The sequence below is a fragment of the Dysidea avara genome, chromosome 9, assembly GCF_963678975.1.
Source record: "Dysidea avara chromosome 9, odDysAvar1.4, whole genome shotgun sequence".
Lineage (NCBI taxonomy): Eukaryota > Metazoa > Porifera > Demospongiae > Dictyoceratida > Dysideidae > Dysidea > Dysidea avara.
The window spans coordinates 8,366,052-8,392,616 of NC_089280.1; the positions used below are offsets into that span (position 1 = coordinate 8,366,052).

Here is a 26,565-nt window from a genome sequence, read left to right on the forward strand (position 1 = left end):
CGCTTATTGTGTAAAAAGGTAAAAGATAACTGCTTCAAGTGATATTTATACTATTTGGAAAACAAAGAGTATAATATAGCTAGCTAGCTAGACAAAAAAGTAAACAAACCAGCCATTATAATAAATAAAAATTTTAAAAGGAAGTAGGGATTGATATAATATACATGCTACAAAAAGTAAGGAAACAAGCTCAAAAATGGTACAGCTGAAATGAGAAACAATCCAGCAGTAAAAAGTAAGGAAACAAGATTAGATGACTACTTGCTAAAATGAGACACACTTTAATACCTACTTTTGGCTAGCATCTTAAAATGACCACTAAATTAGCCAAAGGTAGGGATTAAAGTGTGTCTCACTTTAGCAAGTAGTCGTCTAATCTTGTTTCCTTACTTTTTATTGCTGGATTGTTTCTCATTTCAGCTGTAACATTTTTGAGCTTGTTTTTTTACTTTTTGTAGCATGTATATCACATCAATCCCTACTTCCTTTTAAAATTTTTAATTTTTTAATAGCTAGCTACAGATTAGAAACCATGCACATATGTACAAAAGTCAACTAGCTAGGCATAGCAAATGATGTTCTAACAGTGCAGTCACCCTATTAGAACATTCATCTGCATAACCGACACTCTATTAGAGTGTTCAGCTGCAATGAAGTCACCATGTAAAGAGTTCTGCTACGATTGGGTGACCCATAGAGAGTTCAGCTAGTAACATATTACTCTGCAAGGAGTTCAGCTGTATGAAGTCACCCTGTAGAGAATTGAGTTTAGCTACAAACAAGTCACCCTAGAAAATTTACCTAACTACAAGTCACCCAGGAGAGAGTTCAGCCACAAACATGTCATATTGTAGGGAGTTCAGCTACAAAAAGTCACCAAGTAGAGTCACCCCAGCTATGTCAGAAGTCTCCTTGTAAAGTTCAGCTATGTTAGAAGTCACCCCAGCTATGTCAGAAGTCGCCTTGTAGAAGTAGAGTTCAGCTATGTTAGAAGTCACCCAATAGAGATCATGTCACCTTGTAGAGAGTGCAGCTACAAACAGGCCACTCTGTAGAGAGATTAGCTACAATCAAGTCATCATGTAGAGAGTTCAGTCGCAAAAAATATCACCCTGTAGAAATTTTAGGTCACTTATTAGGCCTGCATCGAATATGCCTGCATAATAAAAAGCACAATAGGCTGGAATGCTATGTCATTGCTTAGTACATTAGGTGGATATTTCAAACTATGGAGCTTACATGGAAGTAAACCAGTATTCCCAAATAGAGCAGTCAGTAGAACTGCAAACTGCACATAGCTACTTATATCAATACTCTCTAATAGAACAGTCACTTTGGAGTGAAATACTCTAATAGAGCATTCACTGTTTAAAACGTTCCAAGATGATTGTACGAAAGGTTGCTAACCTAGATTGCAAGCATAATGGGAAGACTGAAAAGCATAACAATAATAAGTGAAAATTTTGGGAAATTCCTGAAAGCATATTTTGAGCATATTTGAGTCAGGCCTTGTAGAGAGATCAGCTGTAGTCAAGTTTCCCTGCACAGAATTCAGCTTCACCTTGCAGTGAGATCAGCTACAATCAATTATCAAGTCACCATATGGGAGCTCTGCTCCAAACAAGCCACCCCCCATAGACAGATCAGCTACAATCAAGTCACCATGTAGGAAGTTTACCTCCAAACATGTCACCTCATTGTGAATTAATCTGCATAATAAGCCACCATGTAGAAAGTTCAGCTACATAACAAGTAACCCCATAGAGACTTCAACTAACAACAAGTCTCCCAGTAGAAAGTTCAGCCACACACAAGTCAACCTGTAGAGAGTTCATCCACATACAAAAATCAAGGCACCCCAATTAGAGATCAGCTATATACAATCAAGTCACCATAAAATAACAGTAGAAAGTTTAGCTCCAAACAAGTCACTCTAAATAAAGATCTGTAATGTTACAAGTCGCCTTGTTGAGAGATCACCCACAATCAAGTCACCATGTAGAAAGTTCAGGTAGAGCTCAGCTACATTAACAAGTCACCCTAAACTGCTCAGCTAACAAGTCACCCAGTAGAGAGTTCAGCCGCAAACAAATCGTTCTGTACAGTGTTCAGATACAAAAGTCACTCCGTAGAGTTCAGCTACTTCCTGTAGAGAGATTGGTTATACGCAATTAGTCCCTCTGTAGAGAGTTAAGTCATCCTGTAGAGACATTAGTTACATAATGGTCACCATGTAGAGAGTTTAGTTACAAACAAGTCACCCTGTAGAGAGCTCAGCCACAAACCAATAACCTAGTAGAGAGTTCAGTTACAAAAAGTCACCGGGTAGTGTTCAGCTACATATGTTAGAAGTCACCATGTAGAGCTACCATAGAAGCTCAGCTAATATCAAGTCATGATGCAGAGAGTTCAACCACAAAAAAATTCATGCTGTAGAAATTTCAGCCATGAACAATTCACCCTGTGGAGAAATGCAGAGAATTCAGCTACAAGCAAGTCACCTTGTAGATGGTTCAGCAATTTTACCAGTGACTGGGTACAGTTATAATCAAGTCGAGAGTTTAGCTCCAAACATAGATGAAGAGTTAAGCTTCATAACAATTCACGCTAGAGAGTTCGGAAAATAAACATTGAGAATTTAGCCACAACCGAGTCAAGTTCTGTTGCAAAAAAATCACCCAGTAGAGTTCAGTCTATGTTACAAGTCACCCTGTAGAGAGATCAGCTACATTCAAGTCACCATGTAGAGAGTTCAGCCCCAAACAAGTCACTTATAGAAAGACACAACAAGTCACCCCAGGGACTTCAGGTAACAATAAGTTTAAGTCACCCAGTAGAAAATCCAACCATAAACAAGTCACCCTGTAGAGAGTTTAGCTACAAAAAACTCAATGTAGAGTTCAGCAGTTAAAATGGAGGTGGTACCTAGGCCCTGGCTGATTATGCTGGCATAATTTAAAGCATAATAGGTGACCAAAAGCATCAAGCATAATGCCAGCATAATAGGGACAATATTTGAAAATATAATTAAAATGCGGAATACGCGTGCCTGAAAGAAAGCAAATATTCACTGCCAATAGTATTATTAGTGCATTTCAAATTTAAAACCACGTAATATAACTTATTAAACCGTTTCTTTGTTGGTTATTCACATTTGCAGAAATAAGATCAAAATACTCCAATAGAGCAGTCACTTACTCTAATACAGCAGTCAGAAAACACTAATATACTCTAATAAAACAGTCAGTTCTAGAGCATAATCTTGATTTTGAACGCATAATTTTGAGCATAATAGGCTTAATTTTTGAGCAATACTTAAAAGCATAATAGGTAAAATTTTGGACATAATAGGCTGGGGCCTAGTGGTACCACAACACTTATATTTTTGTAAAAATCAAAGAGGTACCTTACAAGGTTATATAGTCACTACCATTGTTTCTGTAACATCACTCGTGTATAAAATCCCACAAATAAAAGTTTCTTTCTTAGATTATAAGCAGTGTTGGGAGTAACGCGTTACATAATTAACGCGTTACGTAATATTATTACTTTTGTGGCAACTAAGTAATATAACGAAATACGCTATAAAAACAGGTAATATAACTCAAGTTACTTTACATATAAATGTAACGCGTTACCTAAGTAATATAGTTACTGTAACGAGTCTAATATTACGTAATATTATTACTACAAGTAACGAAATTACTAATATCATTAGTTATCCTCTGAGTAACGCCTAACCACAACAAAGTAACGAAGCCTACTGAATGAAGCTTATTCACCAGCTTCTTACTTATGACCAAGATTTGCACATTGTCCAGCAACGCAATCATGTCACGTGATAAAGTGGTAGTTTCACACGTGACAGCTTAAGGCTGTGGACACAAAGTAATATAATATGTAATATTATTATAGTTACTTTATTTTATGAGTAATATGTAACTGTATCTAAATAGTTCAGTTGCAAGTAATATGTAATATGTAACTAGTTACTTTTGCAAAGTAACTTGCCCAACACTGATTATAAGTACAAATTGCAACTTACATAGAAAGACAAGCCAAGTAAGTGATTTGTAATCCTATTAAATTGCTGTGTTTCACAGGTCAGTTATATTTCCTAAATGACTACTAATGTAAATGAAGAAATCAAAGTGGTCCCACCCCCATCAAAGCTTTTAAAAATTAAAATGAATGCCAAGTGCATTGCTATAATAGGCATTTGGATTCGGTGTAATGGAATGGTGGAATTCAATGATGGAATGGAATCAAGACACACGGTAGTGTGTCGTGCGGCCCAAGAAGCTGGCGCACAACACCCGTGAGTATATTGACAGAAAGAACGAAAACACAATTTTCACACCTCCGTAGCTCCGTGCTGCCTTGATGAAACAAGACGATTTTTGCTGTGGACACGCCCTCCAACTTCAGCACTCCACATTCCACATTTGAGCGCAATCACTTCAAGTATTACCGAGTTATGCGACTTTAAAAATTGGCTTAGTTTCTTTGTTTTTCTTCTTATTTTTCTTCCTCTTTTCGCACACTTACAAAAACTGCTATAACACGCGAACGCCATATCCGATTGCCTTGAACTTTGGGACACAGACGGGGGGGTATAAAGGCACATCACGGTACCACATTTGGCTGGAATACAATAAACAGGCAAAGAGTTATGAGCGATTATTCACGAAAAATAACACCAATAATTATGTTGTCACGCCTAAAGGGTAAACCGCGTATGGGAAGAAGCTGAAAATCGGTGGGTGAATAGGCTAACTTTTGAACCTCAAACCTTTTGTGGTTTGAAAGAAATCGAGCTAAAAACCAGGAATATACAACGAAAAAACCAACAGTGTATAACAATTATGCAATCAAGATTAGGCCCCTATTTGGTGATTATTAGTTTCTCATCCAGTCTTTTTATTTATTATGATGCGGGCAGGAGGGTATAGGCCATTATATTATTAATTTACTGATGTACAGACCTTGTCCAAATTCTCCTTCTTTCTTCCCACAAATTAACATTGGTTTTTAGTTGCAATCGTTCTCTATTGAGCTAGCAGGATGTCAGTTGACTTGAAAAACAGTCGAAAATAGAACCCACTGCAGTAATTTGCCAAGGAAACAACACAACAGTACTCCTGGTGCACTGCAGTATTAATTAAAGACGTCATCGATGACAGTTTGGTATCACGTGTTCTTCTGAGTATGCACAGAGTAAATAATAGCTTACCATGCGGTAGCCTAAGAAGGATGCGGGCGGTGGATGAGAAACTAATAATCATCAAATAGGGGCCTTAGCTAATAAAAAATGATTGCTTGCCACGCCTACCAGATAACCGCTTGGGGTAATGCTTTGAAAATCGCTGTATAGATGGAGTAATCATCTTAGAAAGGCTCTTCAATGGTGTAGAAGAATCAGACATAAAGCCACGGAGTTATAACACGAAATCCAACTTGGTGTAGCAAGTGCGAGATCGAGATACTCTAATAGAGCAGTCATCCTAATAGAGCAGTCACCCTGAAGAGAATTCTAGAGATCAGCTAGAAACAAGTAACCTGTATAGAGATCAGCTACAAACAAGTCACCCTGTAGAGAGATCAGCTACAAACAATTCACCCTGTAGAGAGATCAGCTAGAAGAAGTTACCTTGTAGGGAGTTCATGCAATTATGGAAAGAGATAGTTCAGCTAAAAGAAATCACCTTGTAGAGTTCAGCTATAAAGAAACCACCACGTAGAGAGTTCAGCTACAAACAAATCGCCCTGTAGAGAGATCAGCTAGAAGAAGTTACCTTGCAGAGAGTTCAGCTACAAAGAAACCATCATGTAGAGAGTTCAGCTACAAACAAATCACCCTGTAGAGGGATCAGCTAGAAGAAGTTACCTTGTAGAGAGTTCAGCTACAAAGAAACCATCATGTAGAGAGTTCAGCTGCAAACAAACCACCTGTAGAGAGTTCAGCTACAAACAAATCACCCTGTAGAGGGATCAGCTAGAAGAAGTTACCTTGTAGAGAGTTCAGCTACAAAGAACCATCATGTAGAGAGTTCAGCTGCAAACAAATCACCTGTATAGAGTTCAGCTACAAACAAATCTCCCTGTAGAGAGATCAGCTAGAAGAAATTACCTTGTAGAGAGTTTAGCTACAAACAAATCTCCCTGTAGAAAGGTCAGCTAGAAGCAGTCACCTTGTAGAGAGTTCAGCTACAAAGAACCATCATGTAGAGAGTTCAGCTGCAAACAAATCACCTGTATAGAGTTCAGCTACAAACAAATCTCCCTGTAGAGAGATCAGCTAGAAGAAATTACCTTGTAGAGAGTTCAGTTACAAAGAAACCACCATGTAGAGAGTTCAGCTGCAAAGAAATCACCCTGTAGAAAATTCAGCTGCAAACAAATTGCCCTGTAGAAAGATCAGTTAGAAGAAGTTACCTTGTAGAGAGTTCAGCTACAAAGAAACCATTCTGTAAAGAGCTCAGCTGCAAACAAATCACCTGCACAGAATTCAGCTACAAACAAATCACCCTGTAGAGAGATCAGCTAGAAGAAGTTACCTTGTAGATTGTTCAGCTACAAACAATTCACCCTGTAGAGAGAGCAGCAAGAAGAAGTCACTTTGTAGAGTGTTCAGTTACAAAGAAACCACCATGGAGAGTTCTGTAATAAATATATGTATTAGATATATAATTTGTACATTTACTGATAAAATCAGAAATATTTAAAGTACATCTGCTTCATCTTTTCTTCTTTCTGTGGTAAAGAAAAAAAGACAGGTTTAAGAAGTCCCAAAGCCGGCCTATGGCTGGCTGTGGGGTATACAAATACAAAAAGAAGTGAAATCTAACCCAAACAGCCAAGCTGTAAAAAAGTGTGCGGCCCTCAAAAAGGCTATGGTGAAAAAAGATGTGAAATCCAAGGTGGCGGCCAAGAAATGGCTGTGATGGTAGGTTAATGGTAAAAATTTTAATAACAGCAATTTAGGTTAATTTTTTTGCCAAGATCAAGCGGCATAAAAATTTTACAGTTTGGCTGTTTTGGATTAGATAGTAACTAGACAGCTTCACCAAGCAGTCGCCTGTTTATAAGACCACCTCCTAACAAAGTTATTGCTTGTTGTTACCCTGTTGTTTTAGAGTGTATCCTCATAGGACAGTCTTATTGATTAATAGTGCACCACATACCTAGATAAGTTAGAGTGAATTCAGACAAGCTGTTTGTGCATGGGGTTATTGTACCATAAATCAGATATCACTCTGACTTACCTAGGTATGTGGCGCACAAGTAACCAATAAGATTATCCTAAAACAATAGGATAACAGCAATTATTTAGACATCAAAGGGAAACAGTCTTCATTAAGAGGTGGCCTTTGTTAGGAGGTGAAAGAGGTGACCACTAAGTGAAAATAATCTAATTATTGTTCCATTCCAACATTCCATTCCAGTGCACCATTCCATTCTACTGAATCCAGAAGCCCAATAATACATGCAGTGCTAGGATTCTTCAGTGAACAAACAACCCCTCAGGAATGATGTAATAATCACCTCTGAAAGGGATGAGGTGATTATTACACCATTCCTGTGAGTGGTGTTTATCCACTGAAGAATCCTAGCAATGCATGTCTTAATAAATTAGACAGTAAGTGAAATTTTGTTAGTAACCCACAATGTACTGTATGCCATTTGTTTGTCAAAATTAGTGGCTAGGTGTCTTTGGGGGGTAGGTAAAAACAGTGGACCCGGGGACCAAGGACCCAGGGACCCACAGAAATCCAACTCTTCTTGGAACTTTTCACACTTCACAGTAATCTACACTTGTACTAGGTACCTCTGGAAGCAGTCTTGTATGGCCAATCCACTTTTCCCCCCTTGCAGCATCTCGCACGATGTTTACATCAATTAGAAATCATAAGCGCCTCTGAAAAAGTGTCCGAAGCTGACTGCATTAATTACAGGTCACTCGCTATTTTCCCAGAGTATTTGTTTGCACAATGTTTCTAAACTTTAGTAGCTAGGTGACATAATAGACTAGCATGCTCATTGTGCAGCAGGCGAACAATTACTAGCTAAGCCAAGCTAAGCAAGTTCCAGCAGCTCTTCATACGTCATGATACATTTGCACAATGTTCCTAAACTACTCTAGTAGCTAGGTGGCATAATAGGCTGTATACTTACTGTACAGCAGGAAGTGGCCTATAAATGGAGTCAGCTTCAGATACTTTTTAGAGGCGCTTATAATTTCTAATTGGTGTAAACATCATGCAAGATGCTGTGAGGGGAGAAAAAAGTGGATTGGCCATGCAAGACTACTTGCAAAGGTACCTAGTACAAGTATAGAATACTGTGAGGTGTATAACATTCCAAGCAGAGTTGGATTTCCGTGGGTCCCCTGGTCCCGGGTCCTTGGTCCCCGGGTCCACTGTTTTTACCTACCCGTCTTTGGGATTATCAGCATTTGCAAGAGTACAGAGAGTATGCTAGGGGAGGGGGTAAATTCACCTGTACACATTTTATTAAATGTTGGTCTTAGTAGCACCACATAAATAATAATTCACAATATTTTAATATTTTTAGTATGTTAGAATGTTTAAGGTGGTGGAAGTTGAGTTACAGCTAGACTCTGAGTGACTGCTTTAGGAGCTGGCTACACAAACAAGTAGTGTACACAAGGTTATATATAAATAATCAGCATTCTTTCAATTCCTACTTTCTGACAAGTCAGAGGACTAGCAGGCATATACTGTATATCAATAAAAAATTAACGCTGATTGTAATAGCTATCACATGAACATTTTTACAGTACACTTATGGGTAGGACGGAGGGGTAAGCAAAAGAGTACTCCCTGTATGATGCTTGAGAAAATGCTGAAAATATGGATGATCCCGTACCCAATAAGACACCTGTGTATAGTTCTCTTACCAGAACAAAAACCCTGCGTACGTATATCAAGAATGCTATTGTCTAAAGCTTTGATCTGTTACACCCTGCAAGTGTCATCACAGCATCTTTTAGGATTCTGCATTTAAACGTACAAGTAGACCCCCGCAAAGTGTTATGATTACTCCCAAATTTTAACAGTGTATATGTATGTTACCCATAGAGAGATCAGCTACAATCAAATTTCCATGTACAGTAGAGAGTTCAGCTCCAAACAAGTCATCCCGAATAGAGATCAGTAATGTTACAAGTCACCCTGTTAAGAGATCAGGTCACCATGTATAGAGTTCAGTTCCAATCACGTCACTCCTGTATTATACAATAACAAGTAGCCCTAAAGAATTCAGCTAACAACCAGTCACCCAGTAGAGAGTTCAGCCACAAACAAGTCACGAGTTCATCTACAAAATGTCACCCTGTAGAGTTCAGCTATTTTTGAAGTCACCCCATAAGGAGATAAGCTACAATCAAGTCACCATGTACATAGTTCAGCTACAAACAAGAGTTAAGCTACAAAAGTCACCCTGTAGAGTTCAGCTATGTTATAAGTTACCCTGTACAAAGATCAGCTATCAAGTCAGAGTCAGCTACAACCCAGTCACCTTGAAGAGCATTTGGTTATGTAAAAAGTCACTGTGCTAGCCTGAGTCAAATATGCTCAAATTTTTGCTCAAAATTCATTCAGTAATTTCCCAAAATTTCACCTATTTATGCTCTTCAGTGTTCCCAATATGCTTGTATTACGCTCTTAGGCTAGTGTAGTAGTGTAATGCGCATGCGTATAAACACATATGCCTGTTGTAATTATGACACCATTGTAACTTAGTGTCAAGTTGTTGTAAGGTTGTATGATGTACAGTGGTGTTTTGCTCAAGTTTGTCTATTCGCTGTTGTAGTTGTTTGCATAATTTACATTTGTTGATTAAAGAATTACTAATTTAAATACCCACAATACTACATTTTGGCGATGAGTGATGGTGGTAGCAATTGCGATTAGAAAGATTCATCCTTTTAGGCCAGAACAGGATGACTGGAACATGTACGTCAAACATTTGGGTCATCTGTTTGTGGCAAATGGAATTACAGGCGTAGATAAGAAGTGTGCTATTCTGTTATCCGTGATAGGAGACAGTACCTACAAACTACTTTCCAGTCTACTAGCTCCCACAAAACCTGGTGAAAAATCTTTCGGTGATTTAGTCACCATTCTCAAGAATCATTTCAGTCCCATGCCTTCAGAAATCATGGAGAGGTTCAAGTTCAATACGTGTTTTCACAAACCAGGCGAATCTATTGCTACTTATGTGTCTGAACTTCGTTCAATTGCCAAAAACTCCAACTACGGTGATACACTGAGACAATGCTACGAGACCGAATTGTGTGTGTGGTAAATGATACAGTCATACAATGCATTCTACTAGCTGAAAAATACTTAGACTTTAAGAAAGCGTTGGAAGTTTCCCAGGACATGGAGTCAGCAGCTATCAATGTTCGAAAACTAACTGATACCAAACAGAACAGTCATGCTGTCAATGACTGGGACCAAAGCTAATAGTTGCTACCGTTGTGGGAATCCTGGACACCATGCTACCACTTGCAAATACAAGGCACTGTCTGCCGGAATTGCAGAAAGGTTGGTCACTTACAGAAAGTTTGTCGTAGTAAACCTCAACAAAGAGTACTTCAAAGGTCAAGAAAGAAATTCACTCAGTTGAAGAAAAAGCAGAAGGTAGATGAAGAAGCTTTATTCAACATCAACACATCCACTGGTAAGACCACACCTTGGAATGTTGTTGTTTACATTAACAATGTACCTGTCAGTATGCAAATAGATATAGAGGGTAGTTGGAAAAGGCGGATACGGTTGGACATGGACACAGACGAGGACATGGACACAGATATTTTTAAAATACACTTTTACATTTACAAAACAGTTATTGTTTATACCTAACGTTGTTTTTACAGCAGCATTCGTTTCCAAACCCAGGCGTCGATCTTGTCATAGCACTTATCCATTTCTAAGCATATGTGCGAAGGATAGACTAGCACTCTAAAGACCATATGTGACTGGATTTTGGAAAAACGATCCAAATCGCACATTAGAAGTTCCGAGATAAACGGTTTTAAAGAATTGAAGCCAGCATAACTCTCCAAGGATAGCAAGCACGCGTATGAAATTTACACAAAAGATGCATCAATCTGTTACCTTTCAAGCCACTTCCAGTACTTGTAGCTGCTTGTACAGTTTCCCGCCAAATAAGATAGAAAATCTGAGCAGTTGGACGAGCGAAGTAGCATCACGAGTGCTCACAAAGGGGTGGAGGGTGGGGGGTGGCGGGGAGGGCAAAAGTTAGACCTCAAAATGGAGGCAGACCACGATTGGAGTCCAGACACGAGATTACAGGGCTGTGCTGGCTCCTTAGTGGCTGATATGTAGCAAAATCAACAGAGAACATGTCTGGCCAACATTATAAGGCTGTCCACCAGTAAACCACTGACTCTTGCCAAGCCAGGTCCTTCACAAGGCCTGAAACCGCCATTTGAGCACTCCACACCACCCAGAAAAGACGTGTGTAAAAACCAGCCTCGTGTAGTTTGAGTAGTGCTGAGGGTCGAAACTTGTAGTACGATAGTGTAGCTATCCACTGGTGGTGTTGGTTTGATTTTGCCTGATGTGCGATTTGGATCGGTTCTGTAAAATCTGGTCACATATAGTGTTGTACACATGCTCTAGAATCTAATTCAGTGTCATAGAGATTAAACTGGCTTGTCCCAACCTAATCTCGTAAACCAGGTCCTTGAAATCCTCAATGCTTGGTATAGGTGCCTGCGCCGTATATTAAAAGGTGTAAGATTGTGGATTTAGCCTGCTAAGCTAAGTTGCATGGGGCATACAAGCTAATATCTACAATTATATAACTTTGTATTAGACTTTAGAGCATGTGTACAACACTATAATATGGTCTTTGGCATTCTGTGGAGTGCTGGTCTTGTCCTTCACACGTGTGCTTATAAATGGATAAGTGCTATGACAAGATCGATGCCTGGGTCTGGAAGTAAAGACCGCTGTAAAAACAACATTAGGTATGAAAAATAGCTGTTATATAAATGTAAAAGTGCTTTTTGAAAATGTCCATGTCTGTGTCCTCGTCCGTGTCTGATCGCATCCGCCTTTTCCAACTACCCTGATACAGGTGCCTCTGTGTCAATTATGTCTGAGACCACCTTTAAAGAGTATTGGCCCACCCAAAGTTCTAGTCCTTCCCAAATAAGGCTATGTTCATATTCTGGTGAATCAATTGCTATTATTGGGTCTTTACAAGTCAATGTTGTTTACAAATCAGTCGCACACTTTACCACTGGTCATTGTGAAAGGGTCAGGTCCTACTCTGATGGATTGTAACTGGCTTCAAGTGTTATCATTGGATTGGCAAGAAATTTTTAATCTGCACAGTGCCAGTATTTCTACACATTCCTTACATAGTGTGCTTGAGAAACACCCAGATGTTTTCAGAGAAAGGCTTGGTACCTTAAAAGGGTTTGAAGCAAATATCTTAGTGGATCCCTTTACTCCACCTAAGTGTTGTGAGCCCCATTCTGTTCCGTATTTCCTACAAGAAAAGCTAGAGAAAGAGTTAGATTTCTTAGTTAGTGAAGGAACTTTAGAGCTGGTACAAACCTCTGATTGGGCTTCTCCCATTGTTACAGTTATCAAACCAGACAAAGTTTCAGTGAGAGTGTGCAGTGATTTCAAACAAACCATTAACCCAGCCTGTTTAAACATTTGATAAATACCCAATTCCTAAAGGTTGGCAACCTCTTTTCAACTCTATCAGGAGGCAAAGTTTTCAGCAAAATTGATCTTAGTCAGGCTTACCAGCAGCTCCCATTAGCAGTTGAGTCCAAACCATATGTTACTATCAATACACATAAAGGCCAGTTTCGCTACACAAGACTACCTTATGGCATTTCATCTGCCCTAGGAATTTTTCAAAGAATTATGGAAAATGTACTAAAGGGTATTCCCAATGTCATCATTTATTTAGATGACATCTTAATTTCTGGTGCAGATGAGCATGAGCATTTGCAAATACTTGAACAGGTCCTCACAAGACTGGACAATGCTGGTTTACGAGTTAAGAAAGAAAAATGTGAGTTTCTTGTACCTCCCTTCACTTACCTTGGGCGCAAGATTGAAGCCAATGGCCTTCACCCACTTCCTGAGAAAGTTAAGGCAGTTGAAGATGCTCCTAATCCCTGGAATATTCATGAGTTAAGGGCTTACTTAGGTTTGATTTCCATAAATTTTTGCCGAATATGTCTACTGTTTTGACACCTTTATACAAATTGCTGCAAAAATCAACAAAATGGTGTTGGTCAGATGAAGCTAACAAAACATTTCACGATTCCAAAAACTTTTAATATCTTCTTCCTTGTTGGTACATTTTGATCCTAAACTCAAATTGACACTTGCTTGTGACGCCTCAGGGTATGGAATAGGAGTCATTTTAGCTCATAAGTACCCAATTGGCTCTGAAAAGCCAATTGCTTATGCTTCACGTACCCTATCCAAAGCTGAACAAAATTACAGTCAAATTGAGAAGGAAAGTCTTGCTTGTATTTATGGAGTTAAACATTTCCATTCTTACTTGTTTGCCCATTCCTTTGACTTGATTACTGACCACAAACCACTATTAACATTGTTTCATGAACACAAACCAAAATCTCCTCAAGCTTCAGCTCAAATTCACCGTTGGTCATTGTTATTGGCAGCCTATGAATACAACCATATGGCATTTCGTGATATACAGTTACATGGTAACAATAATGGCTTCAGTAGATTACCACTTCCCTCTACCACATCTGATTTACCGATGGCACTAGTGTTAGTGTTACTATTAGAACACCTCGCAGAATCCCCAGTTACTGCTTCTGATATTAAGAAATTCACTAGATGTGATCCAGTACTTTCTCAAGTTTTGCAATTTGTTCTACAAAGGTTGGCCAAATAAACATGACACTTCTCTATATGCTTATTCATCCCGCAAAACCGAGTTATCACTACTTGATGGCTGTTTATCGTGGGGTTCAAGAGTGGTTATCCCACCACAGTGTCAACATAATGTTTTACAGGAACTGCACTCTGCCCACCCAGGCATGACCAAGATGAAATCTTTAGCCTGAATGTATGTTTGGTGGCCTGGTCTGGGCACAGATATTGATGAAACTGTACAATCATGTGTGACGATTCTGACGAATGCCAACTGAATCAAGCTAACCCACCATTAGCCCCTCTTAACCCATGAAATTGGCCATCTAGACCAAGGGCTAGGCTTCACCTTCACTATGCTGGACCATTTCAAGATCGAATTGTCATTGATGCTCATTTACAATGGATAGAAGCATTTCCAGCCACATCTCCTTCAACCTCAGTTACAATTGAATTGTTACGTCCACTCTTTGCTCAATTTGGTTTACCTGAGACCATTGTCACCGATAAAGACAGTTGTTTTGTCAGAACAATGCACATAGTCATTATTAAAATTTATTAGCATTAACATCATTGCAGCAATTTGTTGGCCGCCACCTTTGATATCACAACTTTTTTCATCAAGGTTTTTTTTAAGGCCGCACCCTTTTTCACAGCTTGGCTGTTTTTGTGTGGATATCACTTGTTTTTGTAATTGGAAGCTCCAAAGCCAGCCTAATATGGTTGGCCTTGATAATTCCTTTTAATCTTTTCCCCCTTTACAGGAATCATGAAAGACTATGTGGCAAATAAAGAACTGAAATAAGATGAATTTTTAAAGGCATGTATGTTTTTTAAAATTTTACTTTTTACTCCCAGGGTTATATACCAGCACCCTTTGCGACCACCTCTAGCACTAAAGATGTTAGAAGTGCTAGACAAATGCTAAGATCAAATTTCACTTAATGAGCTGGTCCTGAGCCATCAACGAGTGCTTCAAGTGAGAGTGGTGGACAGCCCTGATGGTAATTTAGCTCCTCTCAAACACATATAGCGTAGAGTAACAAAGAATAACTAATCCTGCAACACAGCCATAATATTACAGGACTCCTTCTGAAGAGACAAGGAAAGCAAGTCTTCTGTAAAATACAGCAGCAGCACGATCAATACCACCAAGATGATGTTGAACATACAAGTAGGGTAAAAGAACCCATCTCATTTCCATAGTACTACGTTGTTCATCATGACTTGTGTTGTTCAGTTCACATTCAAAACATTGATAAAGTGAGGATACTTGGTAGTACCCATATGAAGGTGCAATAGCATTAAACACTTTTACATCAGTGTTTTCTCAGAGACAATTATAATGGTCGGTCACCGGACATTTGTCAGGCTAATTGACCTGTTTGGCAGTTCATTAAGCTATTTGATCTGTCATCATTGTCAGGTCATTAATCTTGGCTTGTGTAGACAGACTTTCCTAACTCTATTAGCCAAAACCATAATATCAACTCTTAAGTTTATTCATTGGGCTACTTGGGAAGGCTGTATAACCACTGTAATGACAATCACTTACTTCTTTATGAAGCCTTAAGGTTACAAAATTCAGCTAATGGAAGCCATATGGAAAAGAAGCCATAATGTTACCACAAGAATTCATTTATTGCATCATGCGATTAGATTTACGCAATAACAATATAGCCACGATGAGTGTTACAGCGTGTGGCTTTGTAGTAAGAAGAAATTCATTATTGTTTAGAGAGTAATAGTGAAGAAGACATTCACAGAAGTAAGTAGAATGGCAAAGAATGTTTCTTTAAGACAATTCGCATCTTTCGCGCAAAGTTTTGGTGGCAAGGATAGTTTGTGGTTTTAGTATGGTATCCTAAACGGTGAGTAGAGCACTTCTGCGTCAGTTTTCTTTAGTATACTAACGAATTAGACCTCTGTATTTGTGTTGGCTTATGTAATATACGTAGGAGTAGTGTAAAGAAATGGCTTCTGTGGCTGTAGCGAATAGTACTGGCGATGTTTCACAACTCTGCGGGTGACAAGAAATTTATAATTGTTAATAGCTCTGTTGCGTTAATAGCTACCTAGTCTTCTGTACTATTGGTCACTAACTAGTAGTCTGTGCTAACGTCCAGTGTTGCAATAGTGGCCTAATACTTGTTCTGTTTATTGCAAGTTGACACCAAATAGTTACTTCGAAGGTGCTGGTAACTTGCGATGTAACTCAGCAAATAAAGAGTTCGCTTATTTGAATTTATCGCTGATAGTAGAGGATACCTTGCTCTTTCAATTGCAATCAAACATCAGTGTGTAACATGTAAGGTCTGTGTGCTAGAACTGTAGTTTTTAGAGGATGCGTTTAATTGGATTTTAAATGACTTCCGGTATACCGTAACCTTAAAGAAAGGTGTCTGGCATTTCGTTTTATTTTTCTTGTGCTCTAACATGTAAATCTCTATTTATGATGGTAAGAGTCCATAATGGACTCTTGATGATGGCAAGTAGGAAGTGTAGTTTCTCTGTAACAGAATCATCTGTAATTTTAAGCCAAAAGTGATAAAACTCTCAAGGGCTTTTTAACAAGCGGAAGAGGGAAAATGGAGTACCTCACCAGATAATGACATGACTATGCTGTGAACTTGAAGAGTTATGTTGCATCACTTCACTGTTCTGTATGTAAAAGGTTTGAACAACACATACACTTGCGAAGTAACTTCTCCCCAACTTGGATTACTGGCTAAAAAAAGCTAAGTAGTGTGATTGATCATGCCACAAGTGATGCACACAAGACTACTATGTTAAAACTGAAGGATGAACAGGTAAGATAAAAGTGATCTGTAGTATAAAGCTCAGCCATTGGTCAGTCCCTTTTAAATCCTGATAACGGCACTAGGCAGAGAATGAGGAAAAGGTTTGACATTTGCTATATGATGGGCTAAGCAAAGCATCTCATTTGCCGAATACCCTGCAATTATAGAACTTGAGAGCAGTCATAGTGTACTGGGTCCAGCTGTATGACTGTATGAAAATGACTGACTTATTATTAATAATATGCCTAAAAACTTGAAAAACATCAATTACAGTACTCATTTTTCAAAAATTTCCTAGGGGGGCATGCCCCCAGACCCCCCTAGAAAAGGCATACTTTGCATGCCTATTCGCCTCCCCTGCCATGTCTGACCATCATGATAATATGTCAGATCAATTTTTTGTATGGACTGACTAAGTGTCAGACCACTTTAAAATAATTATAATTATCTCTGCTTCTGATGTTTACCTCCTGAAGCAGAAACGTCTAGACAAGCTCCATCCTCACCCATTTGTCACTGATCATCCGGATACAGGAATACTGTTATTTATTTCACGGAGGCACATATATCCCAATGATAGCTGGGCAGGTTCGAGATGCCTTACCCTGAGGAAGCTTCCACAACAGAAATGGCAAGACTATGGAGCAACAGATACATGAAACAGCGTTTTCTGGTTCCGTAAAACGAGTATGTCACCCACCCACCCACCCGCTCACACCAGCTGGGCCATATGACACTCTTTTTTCATAACTTTTGTAGTAGCTACTCTCTAATAGAGCACTTTTTTTTCTGAGCACTTCAATACAACGCATGTAGAAAAATCTCCTTGATAGATCTACAAGTTCTATGAATTACAAATGTTGATGAACTTTCATTTATAAAGCAGAGATTAATTGCGGTGATGAGCCAATATAACAGTGGTTCAGTGGTAAAGGATGCGAGTGTTAGATATAGAGGTCCCTGGTTCGAACTCTGGTAAAAAATTTTTTCGACATTTTTTGTGCACCTTTTTACCCCGGGGTTACTGCTCTATTAGAGTATCTCGATCATGCAACTTTACACATGGTTGGAGATTTTGTTATAACTCCATGACTGTTAGTGTGATTCTTTCAAATGACAAAAGGTTTGCACTACGATGGTTACTCCATGTACAGACTGATTTTCAAGTCATTTCTTCAAACGGTTTACCCTCTGGCCGTGACAAAAAATCGCTATTGATTTTTTTTGAAAATCACGTATAACTTCCGTGTTCTTTAATCCGATATGTACGAAAGTTGGACTGAAAACGTGCTGCATTGTGTTCGTACTGCCCTCCACATTTGAAGAAAATCGATTAAAGCATGCACGAGTTATAGCGATGTTTCTAAGTGTTGCAAAAAGAAGAATAAGAAGAAGCAAAAGAAGAAAAATACGAAGAAACTAAGATGAACTTTGAAGGCGCATATCTCAGTAATGGCTTGGCGAATTAAGCTCAAGTTTGAAATGGGAGGTGCCCCACCCTGAGGGAGTTTTCACAACAACAATAGTTAATTTGCAGTCAGGCACTATCGAGCTACGGATGCGTGAAAACGGTGTTTTCTTGGTTCCCGTAAAATACACACTTGCCTGTCGCGCACCTGTACTGACTCATGACACACTATTTATTGTGTGTCTTGATATACATATAATCATTTCTATTCACTTTAAAAACAGTTACATAGTTTCACACAAATTTAATAGCAGTGGTTTCTTTTTTGATGATTCCTAAGGTAAATAAATACAAGTTAAAAGGAAGCTTCAAAGCTGGCCAAATAGAGCAGCTTTGGGGCCTTGATTTCATTGCTGGGGTTGGCAAGAGCAGCACATCTAGCTAGGAAAAATAATTGCACATCTAGCTAGGGAAAATAATTGCATGAAGATGACAACCAGCCTGATTGGATGCAGAGGGCACACACTTGTCAGAACCCTGAAGGCACACACACCACTGTTAAGTTTGTTATTGTGGTGTAAAATGGTGGCCATCCGCTGCTTTGCTTGGACTTCAACCTTGCAACTGTGGTCAGGCAGGCTGGCTAGCAGACGAAAATTTGAGTTTCAATGATTTTTTAACAATCCTATATTTGGCCATGTGTAAGTATTTTCTTCTTTTTGATGCTGTATTTGATGTTTGATTGTTCCATAAAGGTGATTTTCATCACGTAAGATGTCTTTAAGATGATCTTTAAAGGTGGTATTTTAGGCAGTGCTCATCACTTTTGGGGCAATCCCTAGACTACTGTACTGTTTGATGCTTGTAGTTAGGGCTTGCATTTGTATATGATATGACTTGTATGTGATGCAATCTTACCTTTCCATTTAAGTCCTTGGCATTAATTATTTCATGCAATAAATTTCTTGGCAATTCTAGAGAGGTATACATACAATTTTTAATAAAAGTACACGTGTATATACTACATTCTCTTACCAGGTGTTTGAAACAGCTTGATCACATCTGTGCTAAGGAAATGTGAAGATTGCTGGATAACCTGCACAAGAGCAGGTCTTGCACCCTCACTGATGTCTTGTAGATTATTTAACCACTGTGATACTATCAAAGACTTGTTAGTCTTAATAGCATCCAATACAGTGTCTGGTATCTCTAGCATTGCAGAACTATATTAGTCCTAAAGTAGATAAAAATTATGAAAGATATATAATCACGGATATACATGCATAGCACTAATATTCTAGGTGACTACATTGGTAAACTGATTTTATTAACAGAACTGAGTATACTACATAATGGTTTACACTTTACAATGACCAGCACTGAAGGTCTAGCAACAATTTAAGAGAACATATATACCTGTTGCACATTTATTATGATAAACCAAAATATATTGCAGGCCTATCAATCGATAAACGGTATGTCTGGACACTACAATTGGGTAGTACTTGAAGAAAAGAAAATGGCAGGTTGATTGCAGCCACTGACGTTCAAAAGTAATATAAATACCAAACTAGGAGTTTCTGCGGCATACCTTCATGTAAAAAACCTTAATTGTAGGGATTGCTTAATAATACAGATTCAAAAGATATCTACTAACTCTACGAAACACTCAATCGCAGTTAACATAGGGTGATCACTTGCACAAAGAAATCCTGGTGATAAAACTACTAGTACAGTGGAACCTGTGCTACAGTCCCCTGGATTAAGCAGTCACCTTTGCATAACGGACATGGTCATGAGGTCCCAAATACTTTCCCATACAAATGTATGCACTGTGGTCTGCATTAAGTGGTCACCTTTCTAACGTCACCTGTCCAACGCGTATAACGGCCAACCAAGAATTCGCCTATGAATCACTGCATACATAACTTCATCCTTCGTATAGCAGTCACTACCTTTTATGGTGGCTTGTTAAGCCAACTGTCTGGCACCATGGCACCATTTCAATCAATGCACAATCAGTGGCGGATCTAGAGGGGTTTCTGGGGTTTCGACAGAAACCCCCTTTTAAATTAGCTCAGTGGCAGTTTAAATATATAAACATTGTTGCACTGACAATTTGTCATAGCAAACAACTATATACCGTTGTATTTCAGTAGCGTACATGCAGTTACACTTAACTGACACCATTTATAGCTATTAAACCCTTACCATTATAGCTATTAAACACTTCACTTTTCATCTCTCACTGCATTAAAAACGATCAAGATACTCTAATAGAGCAGTCATGTAACTAATAGAGCAATCAAAGCTACAGCTTGTAGTCACCATCTTTTCCCTATAGTTAGCTATATAGCGTTTATTTAAAGCATTGGATTTATTGCAATTGGTAACTAAAAATAGCCTAAAATCCAATCTCAAAACTTCTAAAGTCTCAAAATTTTCCAGAGAAATGCCTTATTCAGCTACACCAACTTTCAGAAACCCCCTTTTAAAAATCCTAGATCTGCCACTGACAATTATCACATTTCCTGCCTTTCACTGAATGCTATATAACCTATCGCTTAAACATATTCAATAGCTATAACCAACATTCATAACAAGCTCACCTTGCCCTTTCTGTACTAACAACTAGTAATATTACGGTTGGCATGAGCCTCTTAATAATAATTACTTATTTATAATGGTCATAGCCACTAAAATGCTGCTGACCACCTCATGCAGGTTTTCTCTATAACGGCTGGCTGTATATAAAGGCCAGATATATCTGGTCCCAAGGTGACTATTATAGACAGGTTCCACTGTAAAACACAACCATGCCAACAAATCTAATACAGCATGGTCATACAGGTTTGTATACACCCTCCTATTCTGGGACCATTAATGATACAATTGATAACTTAGTCTCACCAAAAGCACTTAATTCATTTCAGACAATTGGAAAGAATGGAAATTAAAAACTGAAAACAAAAAAAATGAAAATAGCTACTAGTGCTTACTTCTTACAAAGACCACCTCCATGGTAATTTACTAGACAGATGCTAACAGCATCGTGGGGCGAGCCTGAGTGTATATTTTTGAAGTATTGATGGCAGTGAAAACTACTGAAACAATGTAAGGAATCCTGGAATTGCATAAAGAGTTCATAATATTATTTTTATGGAGGAGAGTGTATATTCTGTTTCTTTCAAGTCTCCTCTGCTCCGCCGTCATTGCAGCTCTTCGGCGTGCCATAACGCCACATATATTCACGGTTTCTACGCCTTCTCCTTTCTGCCTCTTCAGGAGTTTCTGCTGAATATGTACTGCTCCCTCCTACGTCACTCACATGGCATAACAGTAATCTACACCGATAACTCTCATGATATGAACCATTACACATACCAAATATGGCTAAGCAGTAGTCTACGCTGTTAACCGCGAAATAAACCATTACACATACCAAATATGGCTAAGCAGTAATCTACGCTGTTAACTCCTCCGTGAAATGAATCATTACACATACCAAATATGGCTAAGCGGTAATCTACGTTGTTAACTGCTCCGTGAATGAACCATTACACATACCAAATATGGCTATACGCAGTAATCTACGCCGTTAACTCCTCCGTGGAATGAATGATTACACACACTTGTATGGCTAAGCAGTAATCTACGCAGGCCTGTCAAGTCACACGTATTGCACGTGTGACACACACATTGCACGTGTGACACACACATTGCACATGTGACACACACATTCAACTTTTTTCTCACGCTCACATGCAAAGTCATCAATCTCACGCAATTCAAAAGTCTCCTCAGCAATGGATGCTCCTTGGTGATAGCAACGAAACCTTCGAGGTGTGAATTATTTAGAGTAATAGGTACTGTGTCATGTGATCCATAGATTCAAATGTGGATGTTACCGCCACGTAGCATGAAGTAGTGAACCAGAAATTATCAAACAGGAGACTTCATAGTTTTGGGTGACCTCAAAATGTCATTATTTTATACCAGCAGTTTCCCTCAGTTATTGATAGTTGTCTGAAGTCGAAATTAGTTGCACGTGATCCAGCGGCCTGGGATAGTGAAACGATTGCAGACAGAAATGAACCTGCATTGAAAGTTTAGAGATGTCTATGGAAAAAGGATTGTATGCAGTTCTCAGTGAATGGGATTATGCTAGTGCACGTGAGACCAGCCAGAAAGTACAGTTTATCTAGGTAGGATTAGCTAGTTCACTAGTTCAGATGCTACACCCATAATATATTATTCTGTAATATACCCACACGTAGCTGTAGCTAGTTATAGAATAGCTAGCCACAGTACAGTGTGAATGTGCTAGCCACAGTACAGTGTGAATGTATTGGTTAACAATTTTGCCGCTATAACTAGAACAGGGAAACCATGCTGATATAATGACATGGAATCCTAGGCTGCTGGTTATAAATTTGATAGTTGGTTGCATGATGCGGCTCCATCACGGTCGTGGCTGGTGGAAGAATCTCCCTCATTCTGGATTGCTCAACTTGACAGCCCTGTCTACGCTGTTAACTCCTCCGTGAAATGTACCATTACACATACCAAATATGGCTTAGCAGTAATCACGTGTTAAGTCCTCTGTGGAATGAACGATTACATGCACTTGTATGAACTATGCACACCATATAAGGAGAATGGTCTGGAAGCATGTGTTAGGTATCCGCTTTATATCATAATTTATTGTAAACGTGTCCATTGCACCGCTGACTCCCTAGTGTGGGGCTCGCTTAGGCTCGCCCCAATAAGGCCACTGGTAAACATGTTAATTAGGGTTCAAATACACTTCATGACCATGCACATCTGACAGTGACAGATCTAGAAATTTTCAGATGGGTTTCAGGTTTATATATAAATAAGGGGCGTCTGGATTTAGTGGAATGGAATGGTGGACTGGAAGTAGAATGGAATGGCTAGAAGTAGAATGGAATGGCAATTTCACTTGGTGGTCACCTCTTTATAAAGACCACCTTCTAACAAAGAGCACCTCTTATAAAGACCATTTTACTTAAATGTTTACATTGCTGCTATCTTGTTGTTTAAGAACGGCTATGCCGATTACTGTGAGGCAATTTTTTTTAAGTGTATCCCGTAGGATGGTCTTATTGATCAATTGTATGCCACTAGAAAAGTCAATGTGATATCTGATATGTAATACAGCAATACCCCATGCAAAAACAATTTGGCTGTACAAAAATGACATGTCTATAAACTAAAAGTAACTGGTGACAAAGGGAGCTAATATCTGGTGAAGCCAAGTAATGAATGCTATTACCAGCAACTAACTATAATTTATTAAAATTTGGTCCTTTATCATTGACTCGTTCAGTTCCTACCTAATTCCCTGTAACCCTAATTGGCTAGTTATTTGGCCATTCTCCTCTACAATGACTAGCTATTGGTAAAGGTATCAATTTACTAGCCAAGTAGAGAATTAATTAGGAATGCAGTCAGACTGCTTTTATAGGCATAACATTCATCAGTAAGACTGTCCTACGGGTATACACTTTAAAACAACAATTTAGACATTAAAATAAATGGTCTTTATAAAGAGGTGGTCTTTGTTAGAAGATGGTCTTACAGAGAGGTGATCACCAAGTAAAATTACCTTCCATTGCACCATTCCATTCTACCATTCCACCATTCCATTCCACTGAATCCACAAGCCCATATATTATATAGTTATACAACGGGCACAAGTGCTCTGCCTGATATAAACGCACGAGCCTGAGGGCCGACAGGCCCGAAGGCAAGTGCATTTATACAGGCAGAGCACATATAACTGTTATGTACCACTCACGGGGAGAGTCTCATAAGACAGCTGTAACACTTATAAAGGACATGCAGGTTTCTAACAATGATTGTGGGTAACCAAGCCGAACGTTGCGATGATGTTCCCTCTACAGTACTGCAGCCACCTGAGATATTGAAAGCTAGTACGCTATGGGTTATATCACTAACCTGCATTCGCTATTCGACTCTCATCATGTAGTGCTCAGCATGCCAGTGTGATCAGTGCTCAGCATGCCAGCGTGATCCCTCAATCACCATATAGACTAAGTGCCAGCTAATCGCCATAGTGATTCTCTCAAGAGAAAAAAGCAGCTAAATAGATGGTTTAAAAAACAAAACCTAGCTACTAAACGATACTAGTCTAATTCTTACTATTCACACTGGCTAAACTCGAATCTGGTGGCATGACAAAAACTGGTTACCACAATCAAACGTAAAGGAGAGTATTATTTAGAATATGATAGTTTTATTGAGTCATTGTCGAAGTGGACTACAATTTAATCTGGGCTAAGATGGCACCAGACTAATAAGGTGTTAAGTACATTTTATATATGTAGACTATTGGCTGCTTGGTAAACATTATACGTATTGGTGACGTTATGGCCCACAATCGACCTTTACATGTCAGGCTATAAAAGAATTCGAGTGATCTGTGAGGTGTCTTTCCACCTATTAGGTGAGGTGTCGTAGCGGTCTCAGCTGCCGGCACTTGTGCAATGCTGCACAAAACCACAGCCTGTGCAATATCTGTATATTGCACTGTGGTCGGTGCATTATACCTTATAATGCACTCGTTGAGGTATGCAAAACCGCAGCCAGTGTGTTATAAGTTATAATTCACTCACTGCAGTCCGCAAGAGTGCCATATACAAATTATGGCACTGGTGGGGCCTTTGAACTGCCCACGCAGAGTGGTACACACATATATTTATATATATGTCACTCAACAGGTGTGCAAAACACACTCAGCATGTAAAGCACTAGGAGAGTCTGGGCCATGTCCCCACAGAAATTTTTTGAGAAAAATAGCCTTCTAAGGTTGAATTTGGTACCACTTTTGATTAAATAAACACTACTCACCTCTAGCAGTGGTAATTCTAAAACTGAAATGCTGAGGGCACTGAAAACAAACCAACTGAATGTGCCCTACAAGAAAATCTTGATATTTGCTATCTATACCTCGTAGTAACATTTCAAAACAAATAATCGCCCTCCAGCAATGTTCATTGTTTAATCTTACCTTTAGACAATACAAGTTAAGGATTTTAGGAGTAACAGTTGGCAGCCTTAATGTTATCAAAACAATAACCACATTTTAGAGGCGCTTTTGCATATGAGATTTTTCCCTAACAAGGCAGTGCCAGAACAGCACATCAAGGAGATTAACTAGTTATGCATTTGGCTGCTAGTCTGCAAACTATGTAGCTTCATCCACCTATCCTGCCCCATAAACTGATTTTGGGTGCATCTTATTGTCAGAGGACTTTTCTGTATCAATCACTGCATCAAGTATGTCTCAGGTAAAGCTAACTTCATATTCTCATTTGCTTTGTTGTATTGACCATTCCAAAAAAGCTGTGCTATAATAATAATAATAATTATTATTATTATTAGCACTTTACAGTGACCAGCACTGAAGGTCTAACAGCAACATGTGCTGCAGCCTTAGGATTACCTAACCTAATTTCAGGGACTTATACCTAATGACTTGACTTACTGACTGATAAGGTGTAACAGAAAAGGGCCAAAGTAAGGAAAAAAATCCCTCCAACCCCAGGATTCGAACTGCAGGTCACCCAATGTCTAGTCGGGGCCACACTCAGTCTTCCTCCAGGAGGGATGGATTTTCTTCCTTAAACCTAAAGTATTTATTATTAGCACTTTACAGTGACCAGCACTGAAGGTCTAACAGCAACATGTGCTGCAGTTGTGTAAGGTAAGACCGTATTTTCTCATTTTACTGTAAAATGAACTACAGTGTTACATTAATAACAAGACACTTATGAGATAAACAAAGTTATAAATTGGTATTAACCCTTTAAGGACCGCTGCTGTAATATTACGTCCAAAGTAGGTATTGCTCGAAAGACCAGCGCCGTAATATTACGTCCAAGATTATTGGCAGTAAACAAAGAGCTATAACTCCGCAACAAATGAAGCTATTAGATCGAAACAGGGGCCATTGTATTCGCCATTCATAGGCGATTCTTTTGATATATAAGGCCAACTTATCACGCAAAACTAAGCCTGTGTAAAATTCCTAACAAAGTACAAACATTTAATATTTACACAACAATAAAACTAACCTTGTAGAAATCGCTCCATAACTTTGGCTGTGTTTATCGTATTCACTTCAAATAGCTAAAGCTCAGAGTGCTCACTATTTAGAGGCGAATAATTTGATATACAAGATCACGTGATACGGTTTTAAAAAACTAAAATGGCGGACTGTTTTTATTGATTGTGTCACGAAGAAATCGATCGCGTGTAGGTGTTTGAAACTCACCTTAGTGCTTTTAAGACATTGGTTCTACACTTTGGTAAGTTAGGTAATGTTGTTTATTATTGTCAGGCGAGTCTTTTAGTATAATTTGTTATACAATTGAGCACTTGT

General features: G+C 38.8%; 1 protein-coding gene across 1 annotated transcript in view; it reads right to left on the reverse strand.

The window, feature by feature from the left end:
• LOC136265511 (leucine-rich repeat serine/threonine-protein kinase 1-like) overlaps positions 1-26,565 on the reverse strand; it is a 144,420-nt gene extending 117,855 nt beyond the window's left edge. The window contains exons 1-3 of the mRNA XM_066060382.1: positions 26,258-26,565; positions 19,173-19,371; positions 19,056-19,111 (exon numbers count right to left, since the gene is read on the reverse strand). Of these exons, the coding sequence (XP_065916454.1) occupies positions 19,056-19,111; positions 19,173-19,353 (237 nt within the window). The 5' untranslated portion in view covers positions 19,354-19,371; positions 26,258-26,565. The remainder of the gene's footprint in view (positions 1-19,055; positions 19,112-19,172; positions 19,372-26,257) is intronic.